Source organism: Atractosteus spatula, chromosome 14 (genome assembly GCF_055471065.1).
Source record: "Atractosteus spatula isolate fAtrSpa1 chromosome 14, fAtrSpa1.hap1, whole genome shotgun sequence".
NCBI classification, from domain to species: domain Eukaryota; kingdom Metazoa; phylum Chordata; class Actinopteri; order Semionotiformes; family Lepisosteidae; genus Atractosteus; species Atractosteus spatula.
The window spans coordinates 28,488,329-28,512,851 of NC_142719.1; the positions used below are offsets into that span (position 1 = coordinate 28,488,329).

Consider the following 24,523-nt stretch of genomic DNA (forward strand, 5'->3'; position numbering starts at 1 on the left):
TAGAGTGGACAGCACATTTCTACAAAAGCTTGGTACAAACCTTTTTTTCTGGCCTGTGAAATGATGTCAGCTGCACTTTTGCTCATGACTTTGGTCACATAAAGGGGACAGTTGGTTTGGCTCGCAATGGTGATGGCTCGGAACACAGCCTCTGCTTCAAGCTGTGAGGGCAGGCACACATTTAAATCACAAATCCATTCAAAACACAGTCTTGGTCAGTAGAAATGCAAACCCTTTATTGCGCATTTAAATTTCTGAAATTACTGTTTTCTTGGAATAGCTTATTTCTCAGTAAACTAAAGAGCTAATCTAGAGGATGACTCCCTACATCACATAGCATTCTGTTCTCTGCTCTTTGCTGAATATATTCCCCCTCATATGTTCCCATATTCTGGATAAAAAGTATTTCTGTATAAAACACACTTAATCCCAGCTACTCTGTCTTCTTTTCTGTATTCTTCTTACTCTGTATTGTTGTATAATGTGTAAAGTTGTTTCTTGGATTTTGCAAATTCAACAGTGCTACTTTTACTTTTACCAACAGACATACCCAGAATAATTCATATAGTAATGTATTTTGTCCTCCTTGTCTTTCTAAGCTTGGCGTTTTACCTCAATGACACACAAATATGCAGCCTTTTAGGTCTAGGAGCTGTTGTGAATGAAGCTCTGTTCAGACACGTCCTCAGCTGCCCACAGATTTAAAGTAAACAGAGATCATATTCACCTCCTCTGGTCTGCTAAGCACATGACCCTCTGGACCAGTGATTCCCATTTCCAGCATGCGAGCTTGTTCCTGGAAGACAAATTACAGTCTCTTTCACAGACCACATCACTGACTACAGGCAGCAGGGCAATAAAAGCTGAGAGTCACAATAATTTAGTTTCAGTAGTTGAAAGAAACTGAAACATAATGCAATTTCAACATCAAAACTGTTTGGCAATACCTATACTAACAGACCTTTATTTGTTGTCGATGTGTACATTTTTCAATGAAATAAGAAGCAAATAAAAATATCTCTCAGATAACTTCTTAACTTAGAAAACTAGAAAGACTTTTTTCATTTTTCAGATTTTTTCCAAAATTTCATTGCTACAGTGAATCTGTCTCACTGTAAAAGAAGAGCAGCCAGTACCTGTGCAATGATTTCTCCATTCTCAGCATGGACTTGCACAATGGCCCCAAGTTCTCCCAGGAAAGTGAAAATTTCATACAGCTGAAACATAAAGAGTTACTCATATTCACCACCAGAGAAGTAAGAAAACTGTTAAAAAGGCACCATTAAAATTAAATATTATGTCAACTAAATGCTGGTGACATTTCTTTAAAAAGTAAAAATTACTTATACGGTGCTAGTTAAAGGAACCCGTTGTCTGCACCTGAAATTAAAAGTCGTTCAGGATACAAGTGGAAATGGACAAAGCAGTCTTGCTTTTAATACTAGTAGAAAATCAACATGACAGTGATGACTTGTCATCAGCATTAAGAAGTGAGATCAGACTATATGTTTCCTCCCCAGACTGAGGGTTCATGAGGGCTTAACCAAATTAAAAAGGCTGCCAGAAAATTCTGTCCTTGCTCCTTGGAATATTTCAGTATCTAATACCGCTTGAGTGATCCCCCATCACAGTTGACATTTAGCAATAACAAATGTGTGCATACCTCACTGTTCGTCATCTGATATAAATCCTTATATGCCATGTACACCAGGAACGAGTTCACTCCTGCAGAAAGCACATAAGCACACATGAAGGACACAAGAATTAGAGCACTCCAAAGAGCATGTGATAATCACAACTGGTTAGGCCTGAAGTCGTACAGCTGCTAAAGTGGTGTCATAGCAATAACCTAGACTTGAATGTTAGTAAAACAAAAGAACTAATAGTGGATTTTCGGAGACACACTCACAGCCCACTCAGTATTGATGGAACAGAAGTGGAAACAGTCACCAGCTTTATGTTTTTTGGAATTCATATTTCTAATAAGACAAGATTACTTTATTAGCCATGTATAGTTTCTTGCATTAAGAATTCATCTTTTTGCATACCCCAGCTTGCTCTCCATGAGACACAGACACACAGACCCCTGGAGCAGTCGGGGTTAAGGGCCTTGCTCAGGGGCCCAACAGAGTAGGATTCCTCTGCCAGCCACAGGATTTGAACCAGCAACCTTCCAGCCACAGGCCCAGATCCTTAGCCACAGTGCCACCACTTCACCCCCCAAAAAATGACCTAAACTGGACTGTGAACACGGACATTATCTTGAAGAAGGCTCAGCAGCGCCTCTATTTCCTGAGGTGCTTCAAGCGATGGGTGATGCCAGTACCTGTGTTGGTGAACATCTACCACTGCACCATCAAGGGCTTCTTCACCAACGGGATCACTATGTGGTACGGCAACACCTCTTCTCGAGAGAGAAAGGCACTGCAGAGAATGGTGAATGTGGCGCAGGAGATCATCGGCTGTGGTCTCACAGAGATTAAACAGCTCTGTGTGGACCGCTGCCATGGTAGAATTCTGGCCATCACAGAGGACAGTCACCACCCTGGGCATGAGCTCTTCACCCCACTGCCCTCAGGCACGAGACATTAGAGCATATGGACACTTACCATCAGATTCTTCAATAGCTTCCACCCACAAGTAGTGAGACTGGAGAACACATTTGGCCATGCCTCTCGGACCACACCTATACCATCTACTGTACCTCATTAAAATTGTATTTATCAATTACTTCATCTGCAGTCATTATTTACATGTTTGGATTGTTTACATTCAAACTGTTTACTTGTACACTGTCTGTTTGTTTGTATATTGTCTTGATGCACTGTCTGCACTTTGTGTTTTACACTTTTTTTAACAATCGAGAGACTTTCTGTAAGTAAGAATTCCATCGTACCAGTATATGTACCAGTTACCTATGGCAATAAAGTTCAAGTTCAAGTTAATGGAATGAGCGTAGATGTTCCTGCAGACGTCTGTTTTCATTCAGGAGTCCATGACTGTGGAACCATACTTGTCGTAAGCTGAACTGAGCTGCATTGTAATTAGAGTGCCGCTGCTACTGGACATTTGTGGCTACACATGATGATCTTTTTTTACATTCTCCTTTTCTCCATAATTTTACAAATTGATCATAAATCCTCCAAACAGCCAAGGGCACCACACCCTCCTGCACATGTGTCATTGTGTTTTGGTTAATACCACAAATGGACCGCATGTCTAGTATTGTTGAACCATGTTCAATGCTTTTAACTAAAAAGCAGACAGTCTCAAATTACTTTTAATATCTTTAATAGTAACAACTTTCAGTTCAATGCTTTTGGACGTTAGCCAAACTTATATCTGTGCCATAAACACAAGACTTGAGACTGATTTACTGAGCTATGCTCTAAGACCAGAAACTGGTCTTATTTTTGAATTACAGATGAATCAGAACCTTCTGTTTTTTCAAAATTAGGTACAGGCAGCATTTTTGCATTTAGATCATTTACACTGGCCCTTTATTGTTGTTCTTTTATTGACAAAACTAGCCTGTGGGATTAGGATACAACTTTTATTCAAATGCCCCTGCTGTATCACAGGCTGTGTGATAACAATACACGCAATTCCATCTAGGTTAGAGTATTTTTTATTTTCAAATAATGATTTTTAGTCCTGGTAGCTACATATTTTGCACTCCTGGGTCTAACAATAACAGTATGCTATTCAGTTGGTTATGAAAGAAAAAGAAAATGCAGAAAAAATATGACACCAGCTGAAAAATCTACAAAAAAGTATATAAAACCCTCACAGAAGAGAAATTGGTGGTGTGGCATAGCAGTGACTGAAAGTCTTTGTTGTAAACAGCTGCTACTGGCAACACTAAGCCTCTTTCCTCACCGATGTTTGAAAGAAATAAGAGGGCTGCTCAGGTAAAACCTTTGCAAAGACGGAAGCCTGCCAGATTAGCAGTTCCTCCAGCAGGCCTTGAAGTCTGTGACAGTAATTCCCCCTGCAATGCATGACCTTTTCTTATTCCAAACACTTAGTCATGCTCTTTAAAGACTGCCCAGTACGTTTTTTTATTAGTGTGCAAATAACTATATCGCAAAAACTAAACAAAATTACAAAACGATCAAAACTCTTATTTATAGTGCTATGCTTCAGTTACAACCATAAAGGCTGTATGTTTATAAATGCATAATCCTCCATTTAGAGTAAAAATGGCAGCAGCACTATTTCCAAAAACAAATAACTTTAGTTAGTCCATTCATTTTCTAAACGCTTTATCCAAAACATACTGACAAGCAATGGGCACAAGATCTAACTAAAGTTATGGGATGCCAGTCCATTGCAGGACACACACACACACACCAGGGGCAATTTTCCCAGAAGCCCAGATGTATTTGGCTTGTGGGAGGAAACCCAAGAACCTGGAGGAAACTCACATGAACACAGGGAGAACATACAAACTCCATGCAGACAGCACCCCAGGAACTGAACACAGGGCCTCAGCACTGCGAGGCAGAAATGCTAACCACTGTGCCACCCTGCTGCCCGTAGTGTTAGTACTTTAAATGTTTGAATATGTTATACAGATATTAAACATTTTTAAACTTCGCTCTATCATATAAAATAGAACTGTTTTATGAATGATGGCCTCTCACAGCCATTTGGAAAATGGTAATCCTTGACCTCTTCTCACTGCTAACCAACAAGACCCTTTCAAGCTATGTGAGCAACCCCCACCTTTCTCCTTGATGAGAGTTTCCACCTCCTGCTTGACACTGTCGTTCCAGTGAGTGATGTCCACGTGTAGGGAGTAATCGCAGCACGCCTTGTCGTCGGCCCACTCCCTCCAGCGCTCGAAGGCCTCGATGAGGCTGGAGCCAGGCTCCGGGATGACATGGTCCACTGCAGGGAAGTCATGCAGTATGAACGCAGCAGTCGGGAACAAAGGGGAGAGGAATGCTTTCCGGGCCGCAGGCAAGTATGTTGGAGAACGATGAAAACTAAGGAAGTCCTTTTCACCGGAGAGTACGGAATGCTCCCACATCTTACAACTGAGGGAAAAGACTGAACTATTTATCTCACGATGCTGCTGTATCAGTGCAAAATAAAAATCATCATCATCACCAAGATAGGGTAGAACACACTGCAAATAATCCATCTATCCATTTTCTAACTTCTTTAACCACTAAAGGGTCACATGGGAGCCAGAGTCTATCCCAGCATGCAATGGGAGCAAGGCAGGATACACCCTGGACAATACTATAATAATAATATCCTTACACTTAAATAGTGCTTTTCTGGACACTCAAAGTGCTTTACAGGCAGTAGGGACTCCATTCCACCACGAGTGTGTAGCACCACCTGGATAATGTAACAGTACACTCACACTCAACATCAGCTGAGTAAAGCCAACTCATAAATGGGGATTATTAGGAGGCCATGATTCTTAAAGGCCATGGAGAAATTTGGCCAGGGCACCAGGGTAACTTCCCTATTGTATTTGAGATATTCCCAAGGATTTTTAATGACCACAGACAGTCAGGACCTTGGTTTAACGTCCCCGAACGTCTTTTTTACAATATAGTGTCCCCGTCACTCTACTGGGGCATTAGGACCCACTCAGACTGCAGATTGAGCACCCCCTACTGGTCCCACTCACACCTCATCCAGCAGCAGCCTTAGTTTTTCCCAGGTCTCCCACCCAGGTACTGGCTGGGCTCACACCTGCTGAGCCTCAGTGAGTTGCCGGGTGCAAGTTGCAGGTAATGCTACAGTATTGCTCTGTAAGCACTGGTTCAGCATATAGCTCCGTCACTCAACTAAATTCTCCCTCTTTTATCCTCAGAAAGTGTTAAGCCTTGGGGTTTCGATAGAGTTAATAGAAAGCCTGAGGTCTGGACAGACAATCTAGCTGGAACCTCTGCTGACATAAACCCTCGGTAATTTTCAAATGACCATTTTCCTGCTGGCACAGCATCCCTGTTTTAAATTTGTTCACACTTGAGATGAAAAATCATTCATTCCAGCTAAACCACAGGCCAACGGGAGCAGCTCAATCCACTGACCACTTGTCTTTTTTACATAAAAAAATCACATAAAAATGCTTGCCATGTTAAACTGATACAGTAATTAAGACATTTTTCATTTTATTATTGCTTTCACTGCATAATTGCCATGCTTACTTGTTGCTACTTAACATTCTGTGGAGATTAAATTCAGATGAGAAAGTTGCACAACCCTTGCAGTTGTATACTGCCGAAAACTTTAAAAGAGAAATGTGATCCTCTCTCCAGTTTTATTTTACTGTACAAAAATCTGCTCTACCTCGCTTTTCTTATCTCTGGCTTGTATTCCCTGTGGATCAATCCAGTTACTTTTCTAAGAGTTGCCCTTTCTTTTGGTGGATTTCTGGAGAAAGGTTCAAAGTCTAAAGCAGATTCCTCTCATTCTCAGCAACAATTGTGAACTGCGTATGCACACTCATTCACTAGTTTTAATTAGGTATTTTTATTACGACTCTCAGGGTCTCTCACTTTACTGAGCCTGCTGGGAAGGGGGTTAACATCAGTGCTATTGCTATCTTTATAGTGCATAAGGTTGTCTTCTTCTTTGGCACTTGTATGAGAAACTAAAGGGTCCTGTGGTCTGATGGCAGGACAGACTGACTGGTCCTCACCGATCATGGTGGTTCCTCCAGCCAGTGCAGCTTTGGTGCCCTGAGAGAAGTCATCCACTGTGGTGGTGCCCCTGTAGGGCATCTGGAAATGAGTGTGGATGTCGATGCCTCCTGGAATGACCATCTTCCCATTGGCTTCAATGACTTTCACTCCTCCCGGAACAATCAAGTTGTCTCCAATTTGCCTGACAATAGAGATTGTTATTGATATTCTCCATACAGGATGATAAATTGCTACAGTGGTCACATAAGTTCATATTATATATGTTGTTCTTCTGTTACTTGATTGCACATAAAGAAAAATCAGCTATCCCTGAAACAGCTTCCCTTGTCTATAAATGGTTTGTATTCTATTTTTACCAATAGGACATCACAATACAGTAAGAAGAAAGAAGACAACATGTTTTTTTACTTTTCTGCACAGAATTAACTTCCACTTGCTCCTTTGTAGCTTGTACACCAATACAGCTCCCTGCTCTAACCTCTTGCTATGTCTGATAGGGTCTAGACTTTTATCATGCGGAAGCTAATCGGTGGTCTGCTCTATAGTGAACTAAAAGGTCTCTAAAAGCTGGAGTGTAATTTTCCATAGCTATTATTTTTGATTGTCTGTCATGCACTTCCCTGTATACTAAGTGCTCAAAACAATGGAGATAATTGATGATTCTAGTGCAGCAAAACATAATACAGTGACATTCCGGGAACGGTCTGGAATTTCTGATATTATCTCATGCCTAGCACTCAGGCCAAGCACACACAAGCGCTGGTTGTCAGAATTATTCTGACTGACTGAGGAGCCAATAAAGGAGTGCACATAATACATACTTAATGAGCCCATCTTCCATGTAGATATCTGCATAAAATGACTGGTCATCATTCACAATTCTTCCTCCTTTGATCAATAGTCTGTCACTCTGAAAAAAACAACGAGCAAAAAGGCAATATTAAAAAATAAGCCGCACAACAGACTGTAAAACCTGCAGAATACATTTTGGACAGTTTTGTTTATAGGTTATGGTCCTGACAATGACTGAGAACAAGCAATGTAACACAGCAATGATTCATTCAATTTTTGTGAGTTCTATCTTAAACTAAAACATCATAAAATGAAATGTGTTACTGTAGGACACACTCTGTGAGTGTAGGTAGGAATGAAGGAGCTGAAACACCAATCACTAACTCCAGCAGTCAGAAAAATGAAAGTAGGCACAAATGTGGGCCCTCTTAATAGAATAGAATTGAAATCTCATGTATCCACACAGACAGTAATCAAGTTTGCACACACTCAAGTCCACTCCCTGTACATACTCTCAAAGGGCAGCTAGAAGTTTTCAGACTCGCGTCACGTATTTCTAGCAAAAACAACACCTCAAAGGCAATACAATGAGGAACACAAAAGCTATAAATGGAATTCTGGCGCAGCTCATAATGTGCACGCTAAGGGACACTGAGAGCTTGGCAAGATTTTCTAACAGTGTCACAATGCGTCTGCCCTTTGTCTTGCATCAAAAATAAAACGTGTCTTAGGATCGCGAAGCCTTTGCGGTGTGCACAGTGAGACGCTTCTAGAAAAAATGTTCAAATACCATGCTCTCTGAAGGTTCAGCTGCTCGGCCCCTATGGAAACCAACCGTTCAATATTTTCTCATCAGCAGATGCTTGTGTGATTTATTGTTTAGATTTGCTGCCAAGTTCAGCGTTTTGCTGTTTTTTTGCAGAACTAAGTCATATACTATATCCTGGACATGGCATATCCTATGGCCAGCATTTAGTCCGGAAACAAAAATGCAGACACATCCTGATGGGGGTCCAATGTCTGTTAAGAAATCAAGTCTTATTATAACTAACTATATAAGAGACCATTAAAGCAGATACAGTGCACAATTTAAAAAAGAAATGATAGTGAATGCATCCATTTAAAGACTCAATGATACTTTGGGTTAAAAAAACTATTTACTGTATAACTCTGTAACAAATGACAACACACACTTTATAACTAAATATTTTTGTCTAATTATCAGCACAACAACGCCTTAAAAGAAACTGTAACATTGTAGTTACATTAGGTTATACGATACAGAGTCCTATTTTAATTAAATTTCAAATCAGGATCTCATAGATAGTTTGCACCACTTCACAGGTAAAGCCCCAGCACTTGATGGACATTTGGGGGATTACAATGTCCACATATCATTGGAGTGCTAGTTGTCTGCGCCACTTTCATCTCCTGTCTTTAAAAATGCTTCTAACCTCGTCACCCATCCTAATTGAAGGCCCCTGCTCTCTTGCAATGTTAATAAGGATTTTTTTAATGGCCATGGATCTTTGACAAAGGCAATCCAGATACCACAGGAGAACCACTGCTCTCTGTTGATCCTTATTGTGAAAGCCTATTAGAACTGAAACAATTGAATACAGTTCTAAAGCTTTCTGCAGTGCCTCTTCTTATGCTAATTGCAAAGAACAACGGGATCTTCTCATTTAGCTGCTTTGAGCATTCTCAAGGAGAAGAATGCTGAGTTTAAAAGAAAAGTGAGGAACACTTTATTTACACACTATGCTTTCAGAGTGGTATGCAACAGCAGATGTTTAAAATATGAACCACGTTTAATAACTACAATGTAGCTTTCCTTTTCATATGCCATAAACAAAGTTATCTGGTTTGCCAGATCGTTACAAGGAATTCAATTCTTTACCCATTCCTCAGTGCAGGCAAACAATAAGCTGAAATGCTTTTCATACTCTTTGGTAAATGGTACAATGTTGTTACTTAACAATATGCCAATAGCTATAATTTCTGATAAAGAAAGAAGCCGAAGCATCTCTGCTGAGAGAGAATATAACAAAACAACTTCAAGATATGCATTAAGTACAGTAACATCAAAACGGCGCATGTTGGTATTAAGAGTATTTTAAACTGTGTTTTTACTGTGCCATAAGTAGTGATAATTAGCACAAATATTTCAATGGCCTGCTGTGGCCACCTGTATAAAGGCTCAAGGAATCTCCTGGAACCCTGAACTTCAATTCAAATTCAAGTTCAAAGTTTTTCAGCCAGTGAACACTGTCCCCAGTAACCAGACATCAAACATGTAGGCTGCAGAGACATGTTGTCATGTGTCATCCCATAAGAAACTACACAAGAGTTAAAGCATAAGAGGAAGAACAAGCAGAGGCAAAGCATATTCTGTCTATAGGTCATGACAAAAAGATGGAAAATGAGCACTCTAATGACTTTCTACATTCAAACTGCTATCGTTGCTATCAGAACAGCTTAAGACATTCATGAATTCTTGAAGGGTCAAAGGGCTGAAAGAGTTTTTAACCAAGGAGCTAGAATCCAACCTGCATACCTTCCCAGACATCAAAGGGAAATTATGGAGAAAATCAGAGTTTGAAAAAATGATTCAGTTTTTGAAACGGAATGATTGGATCTCATCATCATACATAATAAGGACAATAATAACTCCTTACATTTAAGCAGTGCTTTTCATTCTAAATCTCTTTACATATAGGAGGGCACCTATGTCACCCAGCTTTAATATGCAGCAGACATTAAAGTGCAGCAGACATAAAGCCCCATCCAGCCTTTATACTTTCAGAAGTCTTTCATGTGATCTAGTGGGATGACACTGAAAGGCTTGAAGTAGGACTGAGTGCCAATGGTACTACTCATATAGTCAATAGCATTGATGTACAATGGCAATGAAGTACAATGGAATGGACAAAAAGCAGAGGACAGCATTTTGTTGCATTTTGTCTCACCAGAAGACTTCTTTGAGGTAAATTACAGTAACTTTGAATTAGTCTCTGACTGACGTTTACTAGTTAAAAGAACCACAGGAAGTTTAAAACTTTGCAGCGTGTAGACTACTACATTTTGAATAACATTAAGCGGGTGACATCAGGACTGCAGCATGGCTTCTTGTTAAGTGTGTGGAAATTTTCAATTTGTTGATGTTTACCTTCAGGCTAGGAAAATGCAACGCACACCTGAGGTACAGCACCTGTGCTGTAGCAAGTAACCCCTCTATCTCTCTCTCCTCAAAGCAATGTGTGACAAATCAGGTAACAATGCAAGCACTGTCTGAAGTGCTCTGATCCCATTTGTACGTCAGACTTTGCACAAACATAGTGCCACTACTACTGTCTATCTGCAATATCCCTTCAGAATGGGTTCCTCATGTGTTCCCCAAAAATATTTTTTTTCTTAATGAAACCCTTCTAGGATGTCAGGATGATTCTATCATTGTTATTTTCTTTGTACTGGACCGATAATCCCTCAGATAAATTTGATTGAAATTCAGTAATTCCTCAGAGCCCAATCTTCTGAACAGCTGTTTACTCTCTGGTTACTAGTGTCCAATGCAATCCAAAAAAAACTGCAGGCCTTTTAAAAAAATAAAGGTAAAATTGGTCGAGTCCAGCAGCTCACAAGACAGAGCTCATCCTTCTCTCTGTAGCATGATGCAGACTACAGAGCACACAGCTCCTCTCCCAGATGGGACAATAGTCCATCAAAGGGATTACCTCCAGCAACACTGGTCCCCCACTTATACAGCTAGTTGGACTGGAGCTACTGGAGTAAAGTACCTCACTCAAGGCACTACAGCAGTATCGGCAGCAAGGACTTAAACCCACAGCCTGGCAGCTATGAATCCAAAGATTTACCCACTATACTACCACCTTTTAAAGCCAAACATATAAAGATAGTTGTGATGAAGAATGATTCCTAATCTTCTGTTGTGAAAATCCTGAAATCACAAATTCTACTTACAGAAATAAATTATTTCGCTGATGAAGATGATTGTATTTGTTTTTCTACAGGACCATATCATTTGTGATGCATTAATGACCTGATGTGTACAATATCTGATGTATGATCTGAATATGCAATATGGTGCTTTTTTTATCTACATTACGGCATGTAATTAGCTCATTTTGCCTATGCTGGTCAAAAAAAACCCCAGTAATGAATAGGATTCTAAAATGCACTGGTGTCCGATATGGTGTAGTCCTGCCATGTGCCCTGTGACAAGCAGAATAGGTACTGCCTCAACATGACCATAACGCTCAAAAGAATAAAACTTTCACTCGAAATGGGCAGCTAGAATAATGAAGTAGGTCCCCTCTTACATTTAAAGCACTTTGGTATCCTTCAGGATTCTAAATTCTATATTACTGGAAAGAATTATTACTTTTATTTGATAATAATGCATTTTCAGATAGTAATATTTCTGGTAAAAATTAAGACATACAAATAAAATGAGACGCAGGTTTGGAGAATTTGGAAACTTTAATTCTAAGCTTAAAAACAACACATAATATATATAATCAGAAAGCCTCTTATTCCTAGTAAAGGTCATGGCAATCTGGATTATATTCTGCTTTACAAGATAGAAGGGCCAGATGACCTTTTCTCATTTGCATTTGTAATCTTTCTGATGTGCACAGAGTACAAAGCTATGTCCCGAATGTGATGCCAATCCTGTACTTCTGCTAAGTGCTTGAACTGCATGCAGATGAAAAGGTGTGGCTTCCACACGAGTTGACCTATTTAGAATGAATGTCATGTCTTAGGCATGATGTAATGGACTAACATTGTTTTAATTTGGCATTCTTCTTCCCAGACACACAGGCCACCAGGCCTATATGAAAATGTCCTCAAGGGGTTTGCCAAAGTGATAGGCATGACCAGGAAAAAGAACAAGGGATACTTTTGAGAAAGCAGACCCTACTAATTCAGGCAGCCAAAATGTGCATGGTTCCTTTTAACATCCAACATATTAAAGCCATCAGGACCACAGTTCATGCTATTTAGTACACAAAAACAGATGGGAAACCAAAAAAGGATGAAAGTGCTGAAGAACAAATCCCCAGAACACTGTGCACAGCAGGGATGTAACATCTGTATTTTTTAAAATGATTTTTATAAAGTACTATATACAGTAGTTACTATAACGGTACTTTACCACCTATAAAAAGTACAATACTTTAGAACATGTAATTAAGTCAGTACATTATATAAAACTGCCTGTTACTTTTTTTAACACATATGAAATTTCTGTTGTGGTACCATGTAATGAATATATTATTTGCCAATAAACTTTTATTTCTTCCCCTAATTACAGAAGTACTTTTTATTGAACAGTATAAGTGAACACTAATAGTCTTCAGTGCACTGGACTGTATGCGATGTTTGTTTTAAGTAGGAGCCGCGCAATTCACTGCTTATTTTGGGTTTGAAGCCTGTGTGACCTTGCTCATGTTTCCAGTCAATTTCTTTATTTTATTACACTGTAATAGATATATAATATAATTAAAACATCATTGTGAAAAATAAGCAATGCACAAGTGAAGGCATTTTTAATTAAAATGCTTTTAAAAACAATGATTATGATTCAAATAAATATTTAATTGTTTCTGTTTAGACAACACACATATACTCTTACACTTTTGTATCAATAAATGTTACAAAAAGCATTCTAAATGTTTAAGATTTACGCTTGACTTCTTTAAAATTTTGCCTCAGAAGCTGAAGACCATGAAGCTGTCTCTTTTTTATTTTTTATTTTTTCAAGCAGTTATACTGTGCAACACCATGAGGAAAAATGTAGGCCATGGCGTTTTTTAATAAACCGTGAACGATGAAAACCCGTGCTTCACTGTGCAGTAATCATTTATGGCTTAATTTTTTTTCAGTAAGATCCAAAATAGGCAAAGCCCAATAGGCAACTGTGGTTTTATATGTGGTAACTTTTTACCCCTCACGTTTACATTTTCTTCCCCGGAGTCCTTTAAAATGAATATTGCTATCTTTGAGGAAAAGGGACCGATCATTAAATGCTGACTGATAAAGGGGAAATAAAATATTCAGAATACTGTGTGAATGGTCACATTCAAAGTGTTAGATAATTTACACAGCTGCTTTCTACAAAAACACAAAAGACTGTGCTGACAGAAAACTACCAATGAGAACAGTGGTCTATAATACTGGGAGAGCACTGAGATTCAGATTTTAAACTGTGGCTGTGCAGTATTGCATGTCTAGAATCTGATTTTCCTTTACTTCAGGGAGACCTCTGACCATTATCAAGGGGTTCTAAAGAGTGTGCATAAACTGGATGGACAGTACAATACAGCCCTTTAAGGCCTGCACTGTGGCACAAATGACTGCAGAGCTGTCATTCCTTGTTACAAACAGGGAATGTGAGACAGCCTAAAAAGCCCAGCCAAAAGGATATTACCAAAGAGAACATGGCAGCTCACGGCCTCTATGTGCATGCTGTCTGAAGAAAGATGTCAGTAATGAGAAAATAATTTGGCATGCAGGCCAGCAGTTTGGCTTTCGCCCTGTTGCTTAGCAACAAAAATATTTACTTTTTTTGTTCAAAAAGAACACAAGGCAGTGTTTTTCTGCAATACAGTCAAAACAATAAAAATGATCAATAATGCAGCTAATCACAGTTCAAAGAGGCTGATTAAAACACTGATAGGGAAAAGACCATGTTCCAGGTCTGCTACTGTCTTCATCTGGTTCTGATTCAGTTCTTAGATCAGAACCATTACACAACACTGCTGTCCCTGGTGTTTTAAGTGAAGAAAGGGGTGCATTGTGCTTTCATATTTGTATCTTCCTATTGTCACCAAGGTGAAAGGATGGCAAAAGCCAACTATACAACAGCAAGGAATATAAATTCTGCAACAGCACCCTGGCTTCTCTTTCTACTCTTGCTATTTCTCATACTCTTGTCAGTAATTCCCCGGGTGTACGAGATTATTAATGACATCTACTGCATAACACTGAGCTACTGTGAGGAGATGGAAAAAACGAAGCCACACCTAGAAATCTGTTGATATTCTTTTTGGTGGTGGTAGTGGAGGTGGGGCTGGGGTTTTTCAGTAAAGAAACAACTGTGGAACAGCACAGTCTTGATTATATAAATGGCTAATTTTTTCATATACTGTATTTTCAAGCTCAACATTACAAAAATATCATATGGTCAGTGTGTATTTTTCCTCTTTTCCATAGTTTTTTTAATAATGTTAAAGAATTAATTAAAAATTAGCTTACATTATTATTGTCTTCGTTGTTACTGTATCTGTGATGCATAAACTAGATTTAGACTTGTATCTTTAATGGTATCCTTACTGACGTTATAAACCATAGTAATATACAGTAGCTTCTAAATACTCCAAATTTTGTCAATAAAGACATTACTACTCACTTTCCCGGCATCAGAAATCCGAAATAAAGTGATATACACTACTGAACATCAAGCAACGAGGCGCATCTTAAGTGTACCCTAAGCAGGTGGCATCTTCAAAAGGCTCTAAAAACCTTTAAAAAGCCACCAATCCAACCAAGTAAAATACGTGTTATGTATAAGACGCATATATATTACACAATGTATAATAATTTAACGACTTTTTTTCCCCTTTGTGTGTTCTGCATGTCTGGTGAATGCTTTCTCTAAGCGCCCCCGTGCCTTTCGTCAATTCAGAGGAGACAAAGGGCGGCTCTGCCGGTCCCGAACAACACCCCCAACAAGAAACAATAAATCCACACGACAACTCTGCAGCAACCAGCTCCGGGCACAGCTCACTCGCCACTTTAACGTCGCCGGCTGCCTTCTATATTAAATCCCCGTGTGCACACGGTTTTCCTCCCACACTACGTTTTTGTAATGCAGAAATCAAAATGCCACATTCACTGTAAGAGCGGGCTGTCTACTATAAATGGCCAATGGGCGTGGGGATTTTTTTTTTCTGCAGCAGACTGTGCGGAGCTAGTATCCAAATTTCTGTTGTGTGTCAGGATGACTATTAAAAAATTAACGCCGTTCCGTTGTTTTTATGTAAGCGAATTGATATTAGAGAAATGCAGTAGTCTGTAAAATATTGTAATGTTAATCGCAAAATTCAAATCCTCTACTGTATTTTCGCTAATATCAGATTCGAAGAAAATGCGCATTAGAAAATTACGAATTTTAGACCTTTTCTTTTCAGGACTATTTTATATTCCTGTTCTTTTCTGATATAGGCCTGGAGAAATACCCCTTTATCTGCTCTGAATTAGCACAACAATAACAAGTAAAGTATTGATAAATTACTGTTAGACGCCCATCACCAACCTCTCTGTACTGCCAAACGTTTTGAGAACACATACTGTAAATTAAAAATAGTAGCGTCTCGTGTGTAATATATGCAAATGATTACATATAATCCAGTAAATTAGATTAATATAAAACTATTATAATCATGAAAAAGCTGTTTTTTTCTCTCCAAATACATCCACAGGGAAACTGTCCAAATAACATAGCCTGCACAGGTTTTTTTTGCAGAACACTATCTTGACCATCGCCCACAACAAAGAAGATGCAAGTCACCTTTGAAGAAAACGCCTTGTTCGACTTATGAAAACCATGCAGCATATCTCAATTAACCTAAAATAAGCCTTTACACAGCTCAGATACCATCTCTTTTGTTATAAAAGAATTTATCACAACAGCAAATTGATCCATATTGCACTGCGACAATTTAACCGAATTACGGTTCATGGCATTTTTGAGGAAAGCATCAATTCGAAATGAAGATTCATGCATGCTATTTCCTGTAAGGAATTGCCAGTATTTTACCAACAAATTGAAAACATGTTTTAGATGAAGAATGAAATAGTAAATTACATGAAACTTACAGTGATCCTTGGAATATTCTTTTTGCCTTGGTAAGACATGTTTGATGATGGGTGTTTAGGAAGACCTAGATACAAAGCTGTATATAATTTTCTTTCAGGATGATTTGTTTCTGCTGCTGGTGCGTGGATTGGAAACTAGGGAATGGTCGTCTTCCTTTGCTGTACAATAGTAAATCCCTCTTCGCTGCTGCTGGAGCAGTTCTCCTCAATAACAGCGCTCTGATCATCGGGCTCCTCCCTCACCAGGCTAGACTCAATCGATTCAGTGTCGGTAGCGATTGCAGCAAGTTTATTTTACCACAAGAGGGAGCTACAAGAGCATAAACCAGTCTGTCTTACCAGACAAAAGGCATGCAGCCTCCATTTTTTTTTAGTAGCCTAATGCGTAGTAGCGGGCGTCTTCGCTCCGCTTGCGTTTTGCTTAATTTCACAAAATAACAAAGCGCATAGTGGGAAAGTCATTGGATTTGAAAAGTTTTAGCATATTTTGTTAATGTAAGAATTAATTGAATTTCTAATCTACAATCCCGATCCAAAAATGAACTACATTTTGCTGTTTTATTTCACATTATTTTTTTTTCTGTTACATTTCATTCGATTTATGGCTGTGCCAGGTGCGGTCACATGGAACGTGGACATGGGTGAAAATCGGCTTGCACATTTTACAAAGTGTGGTTGCGCGAAAACCAGTCCAGCACATTTATAGTTTCCAAATCTGAGGAAACCAGATGTCAGGAAATCAACAGGATTTTCTCAGATTCTGTTTCGGGTTCACTTTTTTGATTCATGAAACATTTTGCCCTCCATAACAGTAGCTGTGTTAGAGGGATACACTCTAATTAGAAATCCTTTTAAATTATATGCTAGAGTATCCTAAGGAGAGCCATTAAAACACACCCTTTTCCCGTAGAATGACTGCAGTGAACTCCGTCTGTGGGTTACAGGAAGATAAACAGGTTTGTTGCATCCTGCATATCCTTCAGTAATCACTCCAGTCCTACTCAAGGTCACATAAGATCATTACTAAAGAATTCAGGCATGGTCATGCAATTAAATGATCAAACAAATCAAATCAGCACTAACTGGGAAACAGCAATACATATAAAACACAATAGATAATTTCTTTAAAACCTGTCAGCTGTAATGCATAAAAAATGCAGTCTTCAGATTTATACAGTATGAACAAGAAGAAAACACCTAAAAGCCGTGCATACCTATTACAAACTATAAGGTATCTTCCAAAACAAAGAATGGCAATCTGCTGAGTAACAGATGCTCCATCAGTAATGTTGAGTCCTACCATGTGTTTCTATTGTTTGAGAGGGAACCCTCCCATTTGAGACATCAATTCTTAATAAGACGTTTGGAATGGGGAGCAACAGAGCCCTACACCTTGAGCTATCCAGGGTTGTACTGGGAACTGGGATGCTCCTAGAATAAACGAGGAACACTTCCTGTATGTTATTCCAAAATAACAGGTCATGCTTACTGAGCATGTCAGCAGTAATGAAGACCATAAGCTCTTTATTAGAAATATGGACTGCTGCTGCTAATAAAAAAAAAAATTGTTGTCTTAGAAATAGCAAATAGACATTAATGAACTGGAAAAAAATGGAAAAACATACTTACGTGACCTCTTGAAAGATCTGCAAAAATGACTGCATACTTAAAATACAGTTAGCTAGTTTAATAATTGTGCAGGAATGGGTTTCAACATTTTTCAGTTTTAATCTTTGGGACTAGGATTCAAGAAGTGCAGAAATGTACAGTGCTTTCTATATTGAAAGGTGCATTTCTTCAATTTAATTGGTTTCTGCAGCATTTTTGATGGGAGAAAGAAGAAAGAGAGTTTACAAAAAAATGTGGACATTAGGCTTTTTCTCTTATAAAAGTAATAACGATTTAAAAGGATACCGGGCTCCAAGATTTACATCAACCTCCCATACTGTACAACCTAAACAGTAATTCCTAAAGAAACCCTTTTTTAAAGACACAACATTTGTTTCTTCCTGGCAATGAATTCCTCTGGTGGCTATGCAATAAAAATAAAATATTACTCACTTAATAATATGAGATACCGACTCGCTGCATGTTTATCACTGCAAACAGTAACCAGTTTCACTGCCTCTCCAAGACCGAGAAGAAACAGATGAGCTGAAAATTTCCATTACACAGAAATGTATCAACACTAGTTTAAAATAACTGAGAGAGCTCTAATGCCATGCCTGTGGCATATGCACACAGCAGCAATGTAAGCATGATTTTTTAATTAATTTTAGTTGTAGATTGAACACAATATGAATTTCAATAAAGAATTGTTACTTTAGGATATTTAACAATCTCACATACTGTACAGTAATGTTTTTTTTTTGCCAAATCTGCAGATGTCAGACATTATTTATATAATCCACTTGCAGGCTTGCAGTGTGATTATTTCCCCATTAACATGAGCACTGGACAATCAAATTACAGAGACAAAGGAGGTTATTATTTAGATTCTATCTGCCTGTTTGGGTTAACCCTTCCCTGCTTTTCTTACTGTTGTTATTGAAACTCCAGTAAATCAAGGTACTGTGTTTAAAACAGCAATATTATCATTTTTATTTTATAAGAGTCATAAAATTAAGTCACACAGAGAGAAAAAGAAAAGATTATAAAAGAGAGAGGGCCTCTTAACCCATCATGCTCATTTGGACACAGACAGAGAAAAGGAGAGGGAGACAAAGCTCCAGAAGGTACTGCACGATAGGCTGTGAATTTTCACAAAACACCTTTTTTCCCCCAAGTTGAAGAATGAATACAAAACAGGGGTTTGTTCTGTTAAGTCTCAGGAATTAGCAGGCCGGCTTGCCAGCCATCTTGAAGTTGTTGAAAGGTTGGAAAGTGTGGAGCCGTAACACAAAACGAAGCCTGCCAGCTGGGACTTAGCTTTTTGTCAGGAACGACAAAAACGGAGCTCCTCGAGGTTCCGCCCCCTGCAAAATTGGCCTGCAATGAAAAGCACTTATCTGTCTGCAGGGTGTGCAACTGCTGAATTAGCACTATAGAAAAGTGATGAGTTTCAAAGCTGACTGCATTAACCGTGTTCTCCATTGAGCACTGCAGTTTGTCGGATTAAAACTGTTTTACCAAGAAATTAAGTCACAATTGATACTGTATTTTTATAAAACCAATACTGAAAAGATGACATTTACAATATCGAAATAATCATCAATATAAAAAAATGCCCTGTTTACATTGAAGGTTTATCAACATTCATATCAGAAACCTGTAATCTGTCACTTGTGAAAAATCAATTTGCAGGTTATTTGTGAGAATTACATTATTCCAGAATCAATTGTATGTTTAATATTATTACCCAGAGTAGCATTGCTATTATACCTTTTACCACAGGGTGGCAGTACCTATGGAGTTAACTGGATCTCGCTGTGCTCAGCACTGCACTGAATGTCCTGAAAAGTGTGTGTTAAATTCTATTTACTGTAGCTTTTCTTTAAAAGGGGAAGTATTATTAAGTTCCCAATTTACTTGTGAAGACATTCAGGGAAAATATATTAATATAGGTCTGCATGATCCTACAAGCAGACCTAAACATAAATATATATTTTGATGACCTGCACATGTTGTCTGACACTTTCATCAGATGTTCACATCCTATTGTCATTGGGGCAGTATTTCTATCTATAGAAAGATGTGAGATTATACCTTACGATTCCGATGTATCCTTTGCCCAGAGCATTTCTCCTGATTTATTATAGTGTCTCATTTTACATACAGAAATCTTATACTGTATAATGCAGCTCCCAAAGGAGTACATTGAGGTATTACTAAACATTATAGAGCGGTACTAAACATTATAGAGCTGCTGACATCACCACATGCCATTTGGGAAGTGCAGGAGATTTGTCATATTCTGTACTTATTACATGAAGTACTACTTTAAGGCTTTAAGGAACTTTAACTGTTCTTAAATGACAGACAAATTCCTTGTGGTTGATGTTCCCAGTTTATTCACCCAAATGAGCACGATATGCAGAATACTGAAAGGCATTTGTGACCAGTTTTAAAAATTTTCAAAAACAAGCTAGTACAGTACATGCTAAATAAATTAAGTGACCTGCATTGATACTTAAAAAACGCAAAATCCATAATCAGACTGAAGATGACAGTTGTTTAAAATGATTTAAGTGTTGTTACAAATCGGGTGAAAAATGAAGAATATCAGCTGGGATGGGGTTAGAATGGTTCAGAGGGGACTTTACTGAGAGATAATATCTGGGAGGGCAAGCACATGCTATCACAGTAGTATTTTTTATCTTGGAAAAGTCACACAAAGTCTTCCTGTGAACTTCCAATCTAGCCCAATTAATCACCACACAACACACAACACCACGGGTCTTGCTCAATAATGCCAGTAAGGCAAATTAGCACTCTCAGGATCTGCAGTACAGCAATTGTGAAGGACTTCAGTATATTTTTTGGGTTTTTTTGTATGTTGCCATTTATTTCCTCATAATTTCTTCCTGATTTGTAATATCCAAACCCAGATTCTCAGGACCTTATGACGCTGCTAAGCCACTGCCTCTGTATAGTGTATAAACACACTTGGTAAATTTTATCAAAGTGTTCAAAACAGAAACAGTGGGCTCAGCTCAGCCAGGCTCAGCCTGTTAAAGTAAATGTTATACATGTACTTTAGTGACAATAATTCACACTAGCAGACTTACTCTTCTTTTGTCCACAACAATGTGACACCAGATATGGGTAACATAATCTTTGTACATCTTAATTTTTAAGTCATATTCTGTTCAATTACTGCTAATAAAGCCACAAACACTGGATCCAATTTAAAAATACATTAAGGGGGATATATTGTTTGCCTTTTATAAATGAATAATTTTGGTGTCAAGTGCTTTGAGAAATCTAGCCCAAAAAGTTTTTGAATAAGTGCATGTCTGTTTATACACTGACAGGAAAATAAAATAGAACTTAATGTTAAGATACACAGAATTCTTATTTGGCAGCAGTTCTAAACTTCAGTCAGACATTCCGTCTAAAGCAATTAACAAACAAAACCTAAAATACAAATCTTGTACTGTCATTAAACTCATTATCAAAGCATTGGAACATAGCACTGCTAAAACCATTGGAACAGGTTTGTTCCAAGCCTTCTGATTTTTGTCAAAGGTTCAATCTTCTTATCTTTGTGTCACAGAGGTATTAATGCAAATTAAAAAAAAGCAGACATACAAACATGCACAAACTCATGCACATGTATGTTCTATAATCATATACTGTACTTTAAAAATTGCAGTAACAGGAAAATAACTTGCAATTGTATTTTCCTTTAACTCAGACATTGAGGTTTAGGGCTTGTGCCAAAGAAAATTGCAGGCTAATCCAAACAGATATTATTTTTTAATAAAAGCAATGAATCCACATTCTCTTGTGCATCTCAAAGTATTATGTGAAACACATTTTGTAAATCCATCTACAGGCCTCTTTTTCTAAGTCCAGTACTCACATACATGGCAGAATTAAAGACGGGGCGTGGAGTGGGGGAGGGTATCAAGCATCAAATTAAATTCATTAGATTGTTATGTGCTTTTATTTTGGTCATCTGATAATCTTGCTTCGATCAATTCTCTCTCATTACTTGGGATTATTTCAATTTGTAATAATACAGTATATAACTAATAAATGACCAGAACACCAAAGGAATTAAACCCCTGAAATATCCTTTGATTGTTTCCTGACAAATTAAGACCCCCTAAGGTAACGAGTATTTAATCAATAATCGTGTAAGATATTGTTCCTTAAATTACAAAGGCCTTGTGGAGGATTTGTACTGTAAGTGTTGTTTAACAAAAAGCAGCTACTCGTCTCTTTTTCGTCAAAAATAAATCTGAGTCTATGAACTTTTTTCAAAGATCAGGCTGTACTACAGCTTTGTGCACATCAAATAACGGCATTCAGGAGGAGGGTTAGAGTGCTGTTTGTTTGAGCACTAAATATCAGTACTGCATCTGAACAAGCACGAATATTCAAGGCTCATAGTGTCTAATATTGTAGATCGGCTTTATTGAAGTAATTTGGAGATCACATGATAAAGCAGGTTTGGCAGATGTGTCCCCTGACTGTGACCTGTCCACTTACTTTCTTCAGAAATGAATATCCTGACAACCAGAACCAGACCTGCCACGCCCCTTACACACCCCGCAGCTTTTCAAACTAAATACCAATTACGAACTAATGTATGGTGTGGAACGTGCCTGCATATCTGTGTATGCTAACCGCACTTCTACCTCTTGCTGAAAACAGAACTTGTTTGAAAAGTCATTTATTTTTCTCACATCAAGCAGACTGTTTATTGTCCACTTTGTCTAAATGACCGTTATACATCAAGACATAAAAAGGCTCCTATCGTGTTATCGTGTATTTTTAGATTATTTAGAAGTACTCAGGATGAAATGAAACCTATGAGCACTGCAGCCTCATAACAATGACAACAGACCAAGATCACGAACTGCTTGCGGCATTCAACTTAAATATTCACTGCTACAGTAACAGCGCGGTGGGGAATAATAACGAGCAGGACCGAGCCTTACCTTCAATTCGTCCAGATTCTGCAGTATTTCCTTTCCCCCCGCAGTTTTAATTTCAATGCCCGAGTCCCCTTCTTCGTGTCCCCCGGACCCACTTTCCGTACAAATGCTGCTTTGCTCGCTGTCGGGGCTCTTCCCTTCCTGGGATGCTTCCCCTTTACTCCCACTCTTGGAGCTCCTGGAACTTCTTCTGCCGACGCTCAGGGCATCAAAATCAATGGTTTTGCTTTCGAAAGCTCCTTCCACACTGCAGAACATGCCACCGTATTTTTGCCTGGGAACCTGGTCCGTTGTCCCCGGCCTTGCCAGATAAACAGGCAGGTCGTCTTCCTTATCCCAGGTCCGCTTGCGTTCAGCCATGATTCCGAAACCAAAATGTGCTGGAAGGAGGCGAAAGAAGTCTTAAAAAATGTTCAGAGCTAAGTGTTCTGCCGTAGCACACAGAGCGGCCGCAGGAGAAGAAATTTTAAACCAGAGGTGGCACTAGCCTACTGCTTTGAGTCCCATGACAGGGAAGTGATAGCATCAATGCATTGCACACACACACACTATTTTTTCCCCCAGAGACAACTACTGCCACAAGATTTAATTCTTTTTTTCACACACATTATATAAAATAGAAATGGCACAGTATAAAAATGCATGTTACCAACGTGGTCTAAGTAAAATCCAAACTCAATCCTAATTTTACAAACCATCCCCCTTAAATTTATTAAGGAAACAGCTGATGCAAAATCTTGGTTTTCTTTAACAAACGCCCAAACGACAAAGACGGCAATACTAATGACACTCAGCAAAATTCTGCAAAGTTTGCTTATTGTAAAACGAATTATGTCACACGAACCGTGACATTTTCTTAAGTCAACTATGACTCTTTTACACACAGCACGTACTGACAATAATTTCTTTGTCGAAAATGTCAGGTTGATTTAACGATAATCACATCAGCAGGATCAAAAAAGGCCAGCAATTTAGATGTAACGGAACAATTGGGAGTAACTGGATGAGGGGACTATTAGCATTAATAATTAATTCATTTATAAATTAATTATATTTAAGGTCTTTGCTGCTTAGTTACCATATGGGATATGGAAAATAAAAAAATATGTTTAAATTCATTTAATCCGTACTTACAATTAGTATTTTATATAAAACTAAGTGGCTAAACAAATTTGATCCCCCCCACCACCACCAAAACGGATTACCCATTGAGAGCTGAGAGCACTGACTGTGTGATACATTAAGGGTGACGTCAAAAATATACTGCAAATCACTGGACTGTAGTTGTGTTACATCTCTGGGTTTCCTTGGCAAAAAACATATTCAGTCATCCTAGCTGGACTGTTTCAGATTAAAATTCTATAAGGGAAACGTCAGCACCTTTCATCAGTGAGTCAGTATGCCGTCTCGCCTACTGTCTAAAAAATCTTTTTTAGTGATTCACCAATGCTAATTCTTTTCGTCTGCTCGCACATCTACACTACCGTAGTGTGGCTTGAAAGCAATATTTCCAGAATCGGTGGTTCAATCTTACATCCGCTATTAAATCAAGAT

General features: G+C 38.5%; 1 protein-coding gene across 4 annotated transcripts in view; it reads right to left on the bottom strand.

Annotated features, from left to right (window-relative positions):
* dpysl3 (dihydropyrimidinase like 3) overlaps window positions 1-23,357 on the bottom strand; it is a 38,387-nt gene extending 15,030 nt beyond the window's left edge. For 2 of the 4 annotated variants that reach the window (XM_088933247.1, XM_088933246.1), the window contains exons 1-8: window positions 22,973-23,357; window positions 7,493-7,581; window positions 6,668-6,852; window positions 4,729-4,893; window positions 1,664-1,725; window positions 1,137-1,217; window positions 728-796; window positions 41-161 (exon numbers count right to left, since the gene is read on the bottom strand). In XM_088933247.1, coding sequence (XP_088789373.1) covers window positions 41-161; window positions 728-796; window positions 1,137-1,217; window positions 1,664-1,725; window positions 4,729-4,893; window positions 6,668-6,852; window positions 7,493-7,581; window positions 22,973-23,329 — 1,129 coding nt within the window. In that variant the 5' untranslated portion in view covers window positions 23,330-23,357. Of the gene's footprint in view, window positions 1-40; window positions 162-727; window positions 797-1,136; window positions 1,218-1,663; window positions 1,726-4,728; window positions 4,894-6,667; window positions 6,853-7,492; window positions 7,582-16,364; window positions 16,629-22,972 lie in introns of those variants that run through there. The other 2 variants (XM_088933249.1, XM_088933248.1) reach the window with 1 other exon arrangement.
* Window positions 23,358-24,523: the final 1,166 nt, after the last annotated feature.